At 52.2% G+C, this 10,987-nt stretch overlaps 1 protein-coding gene across 2 annotated transcripts in view; it reads left to right on the forward strand.

Moving 5' to 3' along the window:
- The window catches only part of MDN1 (midasin AAA ATPase 1), a 765,271-nt gene extending 755,057 nt beyond the window's left edge, over window positions 1-10,214 (forward strand). For both annotated transcript variants that reach the window (XM_029595415.1, XM_029595414.1), the window contains exons 101-102: window positions 6,602-6,744; window positions 8,951-10,214. In XM_029595415.1, the coding sequence (XP_029451275.1) occupies window positions 6,602-6,744; window positions 8,951-9,136 (329 nt within the window). In that variant the 3' untranslated portion in view covers window positions 9,137-10,214. The remainder of the gene's footprint in view (window positions 1-6,601; window positions 6,745-8,950) is intronic.
- Window positions 10,215-10,987: the final 773 nt, after the last annotated feature.

Here is a 10,987-nt window from a genome sequence, read left to right on the forward strand (position 1 = left end):
TTGCCAGCGGCCATCTTGAGCGCCTCGTGGGCGGCTCGGAAAGGCAGGCAGGCAGGCTTTTTCTTCTTGACGGGTAGTGCGGCCAGGAGGGCCCCCCCGCGCCTTCTTATTCCTCACGTCGGCGGGCAGTGCAGGCCATCGGGCCCCCCCGCGGCGGCGGCGTTTCGGCTCGCGGGACCCCGAGGCTCACTTTTTTATTCTTTTTGAGCACTTTCGTTTTTCGCGGTTTTTTTCTGCACTGCGATGCCGCGGCCGACGCGCTGCGCGGCTTGTGGCGAACCGGGGTCCCGCATCTCCAGGGAGGGCATCTGTGCCCGGTGTCTTCCCGGGGGGGAAGGCACCTCACAGCCCGTTGCCGATTTCTCTTTTCTAGCGCCTCTGCCAGGACGCCGGGGGCGGGCCCCTCCCACAGGCCTGGCGGGAACGGCGGCCATCTTGAGCGCTCGGCGCCCCGCGGCACCTCAGGAGAGAGCGAATGACAGGGAGTCGGAGCCGGACTCGCCCCCGACCTTGCTGCCGGAGCAGGGCCCGCAGGGGCAGGAGAGCGCGGACGTGCCCCCCTCCAGAGCCCCCGCGGCGAGACCGGGGTTTTCCCCGGAGTTCGTCCTTCTTATGCACACGGCATACCTGCAGGGTCTGGATACACCGGTGGACCCCCCCCCTGCCAAGATATGCCGGACCTCGCCTTCGGCTCAGGCCCCCCCCGTTGCGGCGGGAGCGGGGGCCCCTCGTCTTCCCGCACGTGCTCGGGTTTCGCCAGCGACAGGGGGAGCGGCGCCGGACCCAGTGGACCCTGACCCGGACTTCATGGATCTGGGACAAGGGGACGCCACGACGGAGGGGGACGATCCGCGTACGCTGCGCCTTTTCCAGAGGGAAGAGCTGGACGAGCTCATCCCACGCATCATTCAGGAGCTGGATCTGGATCCGCCGCCTGACCCGCCTGCCCCAGTAGCGCCGGCGGTGGTCACATCCTCAAAGAAAGGAGATCCGGTCCTGGCGGCCCTGCGCCCGAGGGCGCGGGCTTTCCCCATTCACGACTCGTTCCTGCAGCTCCTCACGAGGGAATGGGATACCCCCGAGGCGACTCTGAAAGTGGGTCGTGCCATGGAACGGCTGTACCCGCTACCTCAAGATTTCCTGGATCTCATCAAGGTTCCGAGAGTTGACTCTGCAGTCTCGGCGGTCACGAAGAGGACGACAATCCCGGTGACAGGGGGCACGGCCCTGCGGGATACACAAGATCGCAAATTGGAGATCTTCCTGAAAAGAGTCTTCGAGGTCTCCGCGCTGGGTATGAGAGCAGCGATGTGCAGTTCACTCGCCCAGCGGGCAAGCCTCCTGTGGGTCCAACAACTTCTCACCTCCCAGGATCTGCCAGCGGCGGAGGCCGCCCAGGCGGACAGGTTAGAAGCTGCAGTGGCGTACGGGGCGGATGCCTCGTATGACCTGTTCCGCGTCCAGGCAAGAGCTATGGTCTCGGTGGTGGCGGCCAGACGGCTGCTGTGGCTTCGCAATTGGGCGGCAGATACGTCTTCCAAGTCGAGTCTGGGCTCCCTACCCTTCAAGGGTAAGTTCCTCTTTGGGGAGGATCTGGACCAGCTCATCAAGTCGCTGGGGGAAAATGCGGTTCACCGCCTCCCGGAGGATAGATATCGCCCTTCCCGGGCGTTTGCTTCGTCCCGGACTAGAGCCAGGGCGCAGCGGCGTTACAGGAACTACAGGCCGGGGGGCTCCAGGCCGCCCGCTTCCCGGGCCCAACCCTGGTCGCGCTCCTTTCGCGGCCGCAGGCCCGCGCGCCCCGCTCTCGGGACAGGTAACCCCTCCTCCAAGTCTTCACAATGATGCCAGAGTCGCCCACTCCACCGTCCCCAGGATCGGGGGGCGTCTGAAGTTTTTCTACAGGGAGTGGGCGCGGATTACCTCAGACCAGTGGGTCTTGGACACCGTAAAGCTGGGTTACGCGTTGGAATTTGTCCGGCCACCGAAGAGTCGCTTCGTATTTTCCCCTTGTGGCTCGGCCCTCAAGCGGCAGGCGGTGCAGTCAACGCTGAACAGGCTTCAGGAGATAGGCGCTATTGCGCCCGTGCCCTTCGGAGAGGTGGGCTTGGGCCACTATTCAATCTACTTCGTTGTGCCAAAGAAGGACGGGTCGTTTCGGCCAATTCTGGATCTCAAGGAGGTCAACAAGTCCCTCCGAGTGCTCCGTTTTCGCATGGAAACGCTGCGGTCGGTGATCGCAGCGGTGCATCGGGGGGAGTTCCTTGCCTCCTTGGACCTCACGGAGGCTTACTTACACATCCCCATTCGGCCGGATCATCACCGTCTTCTGCGATTCAAGATACTGGACCAGCACTTCCAGTTCATAGCTCTCCCGTTCGGACTGGCGACGGCACCACGCACCTTCACCAAGATTATGATAGTCGTGGCTGCGGCTCTCCGGAGGGAGGGTATCCTGGTTCATCCCTATCTGGACGACTGGCTCATTCGCGCGAAGTCGTTCACCCATGGCCAGGCGGCCGTGTCCAGGGTGCTACAGTTTCTGCATTCCCTGGGATGGGTGGTGAACTTCTCCAAGAGCTCCCTCGTACCCTCACAGCGCTTGGATTTCTTGGGGGCGACCTTCGACACCCGGCTGGGCAAAGTCTTCTTGCGACAGGACAAGGCGCTTTCTTTGCGGGATCACATACGACGATTCTCTGTGTTACCGGAACCCACCTCATGGGATTACCTGCAACTCCTGGGGGTGATGGGATCCACCATAGATATGGTCCCCTGGGCGTTTGCACATTTCCGGCCCTTGCAGTGGGCGCTCCTCTCCCGTTGGAAGCCGGTCTCGCAGGACTACCAGATGATTCTGCCACTTCCTCAGAAGGCCAGGGACAGTCTGGGCTGGTGGTTGGATCCGGCAAACCTAGCCCGAGGCGTGTCCCTCGACTTACCGGATTGGGTGGTGGTAACCACCGATGCCAGTCTAGCGGGCTGGGGCGCGGTCTGCGATCGCAGCGCCACGCAAGGAACGTGGTCGGCGGTGGAGGCGACGTGGTCCATCAACCGTCTGGAGACCAGGGCGGTCAGGCTCGCCCTGCGGCATTTTCTCCCGCTCCTCCGAAACCGCGAGGTCAGAGTGCTATCGGACAATGCGACCACCGTGGCCTACATCAATCGCCAAGGAGGCACGCGCAGTCCACAGGTCGCGCTGGAAGCAGCGCTGCTCATGCAATGGGCGGAGCGTCATCTCGTCCGGCTGGCAGCGTCACACATCGCCGGGGTGGACAATGTTCAAGCGGACTTCCTCAGTCGTCAACGGCTGGATCCCGGGGAGTGGTCTCTGTCCGACGAGGCGACGCAGCTCCTCGTTCGTCGGTGGGGGGCCCCCCACCTAGATCTGATGGCATCCGCTCTAAACGCCAAGGCTCCCCGCTTCTTCAGCCGGCGAAGAGAACGCGGTGCCGAGGGGGTGGACGCCCTGGCACTCCCATGGCCGGCACATCTGCTGCTCTACGCTTTCCCGCCGTGGCCCCTAGTAGGACGGATGCTCCGCAGAATAGAAGGACATTTGGGGTCTGTGATCTTCGTCGCCCCGGAATGGCCCAGGCGACCCTGGTTCGCGGACCTGCTGCAGCTGGTGGTCGACGGCCCGATCAGGCTGGGGCACCTCCCCTTCCTCCTACACCAGGGCCCGGTATTTTTCGAGCAGGCAGAACTCTTCTGTCTTGCGGCCTGGCTTTTGAGAGGCGACGCCTCCGGCGCAGGGGGTACCCGGAGGCGGTAATATCAACGCTGCTGCGGGCGCGCAAGACGTCCACGTCGGTGGCCTACGTTCGCGTCTGGAAGGTGTTCGAGCGGTGGTGTGCCAGCCAGGACACTAGCCCCACAACGGCTTCGGTCCCTCAGATCCTTCAGTTCCTGCAAGACGGGGTGGACAAGGGACTAGCCTACAACTCGGTGAGAGTCCAAGTTGCCGCTCTTGGTTCGTTGTTGCGTGATGGGGGCTCTCTCTTGCAGCACGCGGACATTGCTCGGTTCCTCAAGGGTGTCAAGCACCTCCGGCCTCCGCTACGGGATCCTTGTCCCTCCTGGAGTCTCAACCTGGTGCTGCGAGCCCTGTCGGGGCCTCCGTTCGAACCTTTGCGCACCGCGACACTCAAGGATCTCACCTTCAAGGCGGTATTTCTGGTGGCAATCTGCTCCGCTCGGCGTATATCAGAGTTACAAGCGCTATCGTGCAGGGAACCCTACCTCCGGTTCTCCGACTCGGGAGTCTCGATCCGCACCGTCCCTTCCTTCCTACCGAAGGTGGTCTCTGCTTTTCATGTGAACCAGACGGTGGAGTTGCCGTCCTTCTCCGCCTCCGAGCCGAAGTCTCTCCGACTCTTGGATGTTCAACGCACACTGCGTCTATACCTGGAGGCTACCAACGAGTTCCGGACTTCCGACCATCTATTTGTCCTTTGGTCCGGTCCGAAGAAAGGCTCCCAGGCCTCCAAGACAACCATTGCGAGATGGCTGAAGGCGGGTATTGCCGCTTCCTATGTTGGGGCGGGGCGGACGCCTCCGCCTGGCATTGTAGCGCATTCTACAAGGTCTCAGGCGGCCTCCTGGGCGGAGGCGCGCTCGGTCTCATCCCAGGAGATCTGTCGGGCGGCTACCTGGAAGTCGTTGCACACGTTCGCGAGGCATTACCGCCTACACCTCGCCTCTTCAGTCACGGGACATTTTGGTGAACAGGTTCTCCGAGCAGGCCTCGCAGGACCCCACCCGATTTAGGGAAGCTTGGGTACATCCCACGGTCTGGACTGATCCAGGTACGTACAGGGAAAAGAAAATTATTACTTACCTGCTAATTTTCGTTCCTGTAGTACCATGGATCAGTCCAGACGCCCACCGCTTTTGGGTTTTCTACTCCTGCTTCATCTTGCTCGTGGGAACGGTAAGGGTTTCTGTACTTCACCACTTGTCCATTTTTCACTGTTGTCCCAGCCTCAGTGCCTCACAAGTTGACGTGTTGTCCTTGTTGCCTCCTACCCGTTGTAGGACGCCCACTGTTAGTCTGTTATTACAGTTAAATGGCTGGTTGTTGCCAATTTTCTATAAACTTGATTCAATGAGGGGGTTCGGGTTTTTCTACTCGGGCTTTGATATACTCGATACTGAACTCCTGCAGAGGGGGTAGTTCTACTTATGGTGACGCCCCCTCAAAGTTTTGGCTGACTCCATCTGCTGGATTGGGGACATAACCCACGGTCTGGACTGATCCATGGTACTACAGGAACGAAAATTAGCAGGTAAGTAATAATTTTCTTACGTGAAGCTTAGAGACCGTCCCCTGTGTCTCGAGGGAGACTTCAGGCAAGTCCTGCTCTTTACAGTTTATATCTTGGGGCTCTTGGCTGTTTATAGTCCTCCTTCCATTTGAAGTCTGCAGTACAGCTACCAAAATACAACAGGAAGCATCAAAAACACTGAGATTGGCATGAAGTCATCTTACATAAACATTCCTTGAAACTAAGGCCACAAACAAGTTTTAGAGTTTCTCGTAATTGTGGAAGCACATCAGGAGAGACTCTGGATTATATCCCCTGCGAGAGTTTGTTTATAGGGTTCTTGATATTTGTCGGAAACCTTAATGTTTTCCCTTACTGGTAAGCTTTATGAAAGCCGCTGCGTCGTTGGTGAGCCAAAAACTCTTAGTTCCAGGTCAGAAGCATTTTGAAAGCACTTTGCCATTGGATAGTGCCCAAAAATAGGGCAGTGACTACACTTATTTTCTTTCTAGATCAGGCAAAGATAGAAGCAAACAGAATAAGAGGAGAGTAGTTCATGCTCTGGTTTCTGGGGGTGGGGGAGAAACCAGTTCACTTCCTACAATACGTGAAAATTATCGGGATCCCTACAACTCACGGAATGTGAGAGCAGATAAGGACCTTAAGGTCCATCTAGTCCGTCCAGTTTCATTAGTTTAGTTTAACTTGTTATACTGCCTTTCAAAAAATCAGTCCCATAGATCCCAGTTGATTTTTTTTTTTAAACTTCCCCCAGGAATCCTCTCTGCCTATCCAATGCACTCTTTAATTCTTTCAGTGTTTGTCTCCCCCACATCCCCTGGGAGTCCCTTCCATGCATCTGCCCCCTTTTCTGTGAAGCAAAATGTCCTGCTTGACTATTGAGCAGGTGACTGGCCCTGACAGCATGCCCACACCTTTCTGCAGTTGCGTTCAGCAGAATAGTAAGGTAACAGAATAGGAGCCCAGCCAGCATCTGTCCTTTTGTACACTAACTTCAATAAGCAGCAAAAGCTTCCAGGCCATGTCCATCTGTCCCTCCTCCCTTCTGGTCTCTGCAATTTCACTCCATGTTACCAGCTGCTTTTTGCATAGGGTTGCTCCCTGCTGTGACTGACGCTGACAGGATGATCCGCTTCAGAATTTTCCCATTGTACTTTTGTTTTCACCGCTACTAATCCATAAATTGCAGTAGAGGTAAATACAGAATGCTCCCATCAGCCCCAAACTTGTAGAACCTGGGAATTTTCCCAGGCTTTTTTTTTTCTGAAACTTTTTCTTACAGCGCACTTAATCTGCACTTTTTTTTTTCTTAGAAACTGCTCAACTTTTGCTGATTGTCTCTGATGGACGAGGCCTTTTCCTGGAGGGGAAAGAGCGAGTCACAGCAGCAGTTCGGGCAGCTCGAAATGCTAACATCTTCGTCATCTTTGTGGTTTTGGATAATCCCAGTTCAAGGGTGAGTTTCATGGATGCCCATTTGGGGTGTGTTATCTGTGCTGTACATGGGGAGTTAGGTATACAGTTCCCACTCCATTTGTTAGCACCAGCAAGTAAGTTTTTACTAGTACTGGTTTATGAGATTAATGTCACAGAGAAGTCAAGAGATCATTCTCTGCTTGGTGGGAGCGTCCAGTCTATTATTAAACACCCTGAGCACCTTGGTGATATGTCGTGTTATAAATATTTTAAATGAAATTAGTTGCAGGAGAGTTGAAGCAATAAAAATATTGCAATAAGGAGTGGTCTCCATTTATTATTAGAATGGTGGTAAGGACTGGCCCGGTGGCTCAGAGGCATGGTTCTGTCACCAGGCTGGGTCTTCTGTTTTCTGGATAGCTAGAAGGGAGTCATGGTCATCTCAAGGGTGTCACAGTAGCTAGATTCAGGGTCTGTGATGGCAGGGTTCAGTGGGAGCTGTGGTGCATGTTCCCCGGCCCAAAAGACTTATCACTGCAGGGACCAGACTGGGTATGTAGGGGAGGGCTGGAATGTATTTGAAGTAGGGGGACAAATCCCCAGATAGTTGCCAGTGAAGGTTCATGACTTCAGGATCCCAACAGTGCTTCTGATTGATCCCGAGGCCCTAAGTTGCCAGGCAGTGGGCTGCTCATGAAGCCTGCTTTCTGACTTTGGAGGGGACTTCAGTCCTCCGTTATTGTAGACGGCTCCACTTTTGGCAGTATCTCAGAGGTGTATGCATAAGGCTAACTGACCCATGAAAATTGTCAACATGCGCGTGCAGAGTTATCCTGAGGAGTTTGGCTGCTGTTGTGTAATAAAGCTTGACCCTTCATGATTCCCTTTAGTAGCTGTTAAGTATCTTTTCATCCTCTGCTGCAGTTTTGTCCCACAGATTAAATGTATACTAGTCACAGTCTGAATCAAACCAAATCCTGGTGGTGTAGATTCTCTCCTCCCCCCCCCACCCCCGGCCACACACATCTGTAAAACAAGAGCTATGGGTTGAGGTGACTGGGGTTCAGACTTGGGGGTGCTCAAAGTTAATTTTTCCGTACCTGGAGGTATTTCTTGCTACTGTTTCCCTTTTATCGCCAAGCAACCAACATCTTACTGATGCTATATCTAACTATCCGCAGGATTTATCATTCCACTATAAATCTAGCAGAATGATGGGGTGGGGGGGGGGGGCAATAGTGCGCAGCCGACCACATAGAGGTGGTGCATTTTCTCCCCCATAGCGCCACTGCAAAAGGTGTAGTTAGTTCCGACGCTACTGCGGTGATGATGTCTAAAACCTTATCGCCCGCAGTGGTACTAGCATAAAAATGTTTTTAAACACACACACCCCCACCCCTTTCCCTCAATTAAATGTTAGTCGCGATGCAGGCGTTATCGCAGTACGTTAGGGCGTTATCGCAGACGATAACGGCCCATTGTGATTTGAAAAAGGTCCCCTAAATTTGGAGAATAAAAAAAAAAAAATGTGATGCTTTATTAGTCTCCCCTCGCGTGCCGCGGAAGATGCCGAGCACTACAGGCACCAGAATTGTGTGGACAGGCCCAACTGTTCCAAGGGTAGTGGTTTGTGTGTTTCTGAAGCATTAAACTGTACTACATATAGGGGGCTTCTGGTTGGATGAATGATGCTAGATGAATCACGATTATTAGTAGTAGTCAAGAATCAGCGATTTGTTACGAGTAGGATGATGGCACTTACTACCCTGATGATGAAGACTATTAGGATGCCTTTTTTTTTTTCCTTTTGAAAGGCACTGCTATGTGAAAATGGATTCCTCTTAAGTGAAAACCAAGACAAATCCATCTTCTTCCTTCCCCGGCTTAGTGCGCAGTGCTAATTTAGTGCTTTGGAAATGTCTCCCAGTCTGTGGTCTTTGGAGTTAAGCTGAAGAGCAGTTTGTCCACAGCCCAACGGAATATTCTTAGTTCTATTTCTTAAATCAATAAGAATTCCCCCTTCTACCCAAAATGGGGCCATTATAGTTGGGACTGTGCTTCTGTTCACTGTAAATTAGAATTTTGGTGGGAACAGGAGCCCCTACTGCTCTTAATAGAACAGAGTGCACCATGTACATTTTGTTTTTATTGACTGTTTGTATTTCTCAGCATCGTGCAACTTTGAGGGGTGGCCTGCGTGCCTGTCCTGTCGTCTCATCTTCATGTTTCATGGCTTCCATTTGCAGGATTCCATCTTGGATATCAAAGTGCCCATATTTGGAGGATCAGGAGAAATGCTAGAGATCAGATCGTACATGGACGAGTTCCCTTTCCCGTTCTACATTATTTTGCGAGATGTGAACGCCCTCCCGGAGACGCTCAGTGATGCCCTCAGACAGTGGTTCGAGCTGGTGACTGCATCGGAGCTCTAGAAAGAGCTACTGCGGGGCCGAGTCTAAGGAGCCAAATGTGATCCCCACCGTCATTCTCAATGAAGGTGGAAGTGTTTTGTGAGCACAGCGAGCCAGCACTGTTGACGCTGGACTGCATTCTGATATTCAGTGTACAAGCAAACTACGGGGCTGCCTTCTCTGCTCTTCTAAATTACGTCACTATGCAATGGTTAAACAAAACCTTTTTTTTTCTTTATTTATTCACCTCTGTCTTCAGCAAATACAAATGCCCCTTGTGCAACCATTCCTGTCACTGCTGTAACGTAACTTCTTTTTTTTTTTTTTTTTTTTTAAGGGTGTAGAGGTGAATGCTGCACAAGGTAACGAGATGTTGTGGCTTCTAGTAAGAAGCTCATCAGGAAAGGGATAGCAGCTGTTGTAAATTACATGAGATGTCTCTTTAAATTAAGTGAGGGGAAGGTATAGTATTATCAGACCCTGAGGTCAGGGAATCCAAGCCATTGCACAACAGCAGCACCTACTGGCTGGCTAAGTGCACCTTTGAGCCATGTTCCGCAGGGAACCACAATCTGTGCCTCTCAGCTAGAGGACTGCCACTGCAATGCTGGATGATAGGGAGTCAAAAATGGAAGAGCAACCCCTGGTTTCTGCACATGAAGGCTTGTGGTGCTGCCTCCACCACCCCCAGTGGTAGCTGGTTTTCATGAAGCTGGAAATCCAGAAGAAGCCAGAGGCAACTGCTGGATGGAGAACAAAAAAAAAAAAGTAAAAGTTAAGTTCTGTGTTTGTTTTTTCACTCAACCAAAAATTGAAAGTCCTTGAATACTTGAAACTTGAGTAATCCATGGCCTCCTACTTACAGGTGAGGAGATCATGGCTACGAACGGTGAATGAATGTTAGAGTGCATTTTCTGTGATACAGTGTACCATGTAATGATACAAATTAAAAATAAAAGTTACACTGTGAAGTTTTTCCTTTTGCGTAAGATGGACATTAGGGATACAGAGGGGCCAGATTTCCCTGTGTGTTCAATTTTGTGCCTGTTCTCTATAGCAAAAAACCTTAATAAAGGCTGCTATGTTTATTTAGCATGTACATGTTTTTCTGCCTATTTTTTTTTCTTTCATAGCAATTAATATTCCAAAAAGACAAAGGTGTGTTACGATATAAATGAGGTTTTGTAGGCTATCAGCTCAGTAGACATGTAAATCCAAAGACATATTTCTTCTCAAGTGATTTTTTTCTCAAGGATTTCAGAAGTTCCAAAAAGCAATCTTCAGTGAGAATAAAAAATTTCAAGCCCGGTAGCTGCATTGGGAGAGACTAAAGTCTTTTAAATGGTGTTAGAACAGAATCTGAAACAAACATAAATAAGCTTAATCAAAAACAAATCACACAAACTTACCGCAGCAGACAACGACATTAAATGGAGCATACCTTCCAGACACGCATAGATGGTAACTTTTAAATAGACGTCTTCAGCCCGTGCCCAAGGACATGATCATTTTATTACATATGCTTGGTATATGCGCGCATGTTATAAAATAGCCTGACCGTGCACACGTATCCCAATTTCAAGTGGACGCACACCTATACATGCAAAATACATGCACAGATGCCAATGCCAGTTTTCCTAATTCGTTCCCAGTTTGCCCAGGTAAGGGATAGGACTTCCAAACTATAAGATATGCCAAACTGGGTCAGATCAAGGGTCCATCAAGCCTAGCATTCTGTTTCCATCCTGTGGCCAATCCAAGACACAAGTACCCCCTAGTTTAATAGCCTCCCTTCTCCCCTGTTAGCCCTGACCTTTAAAATCCTGCTGGATTACCTAGAAGTTTTTGTTTTACAACTTACACATCATCCAT

This window comes from Rhinatrema bivittatum, chromosome 3 (assembly GCF_901001135.1).
Source record: "Rhinatrema bivittatum chromosome 3, aRhiBiv1.1, whole genome shotgun sequence".
Classification (NCBI taxonomy): Eukaryota; Metazoa; Chordata; class Amphibia; order Gymnophiona; family Rhinatrematidae; genus Rhinatrema; species Rhinatrema bivittatum.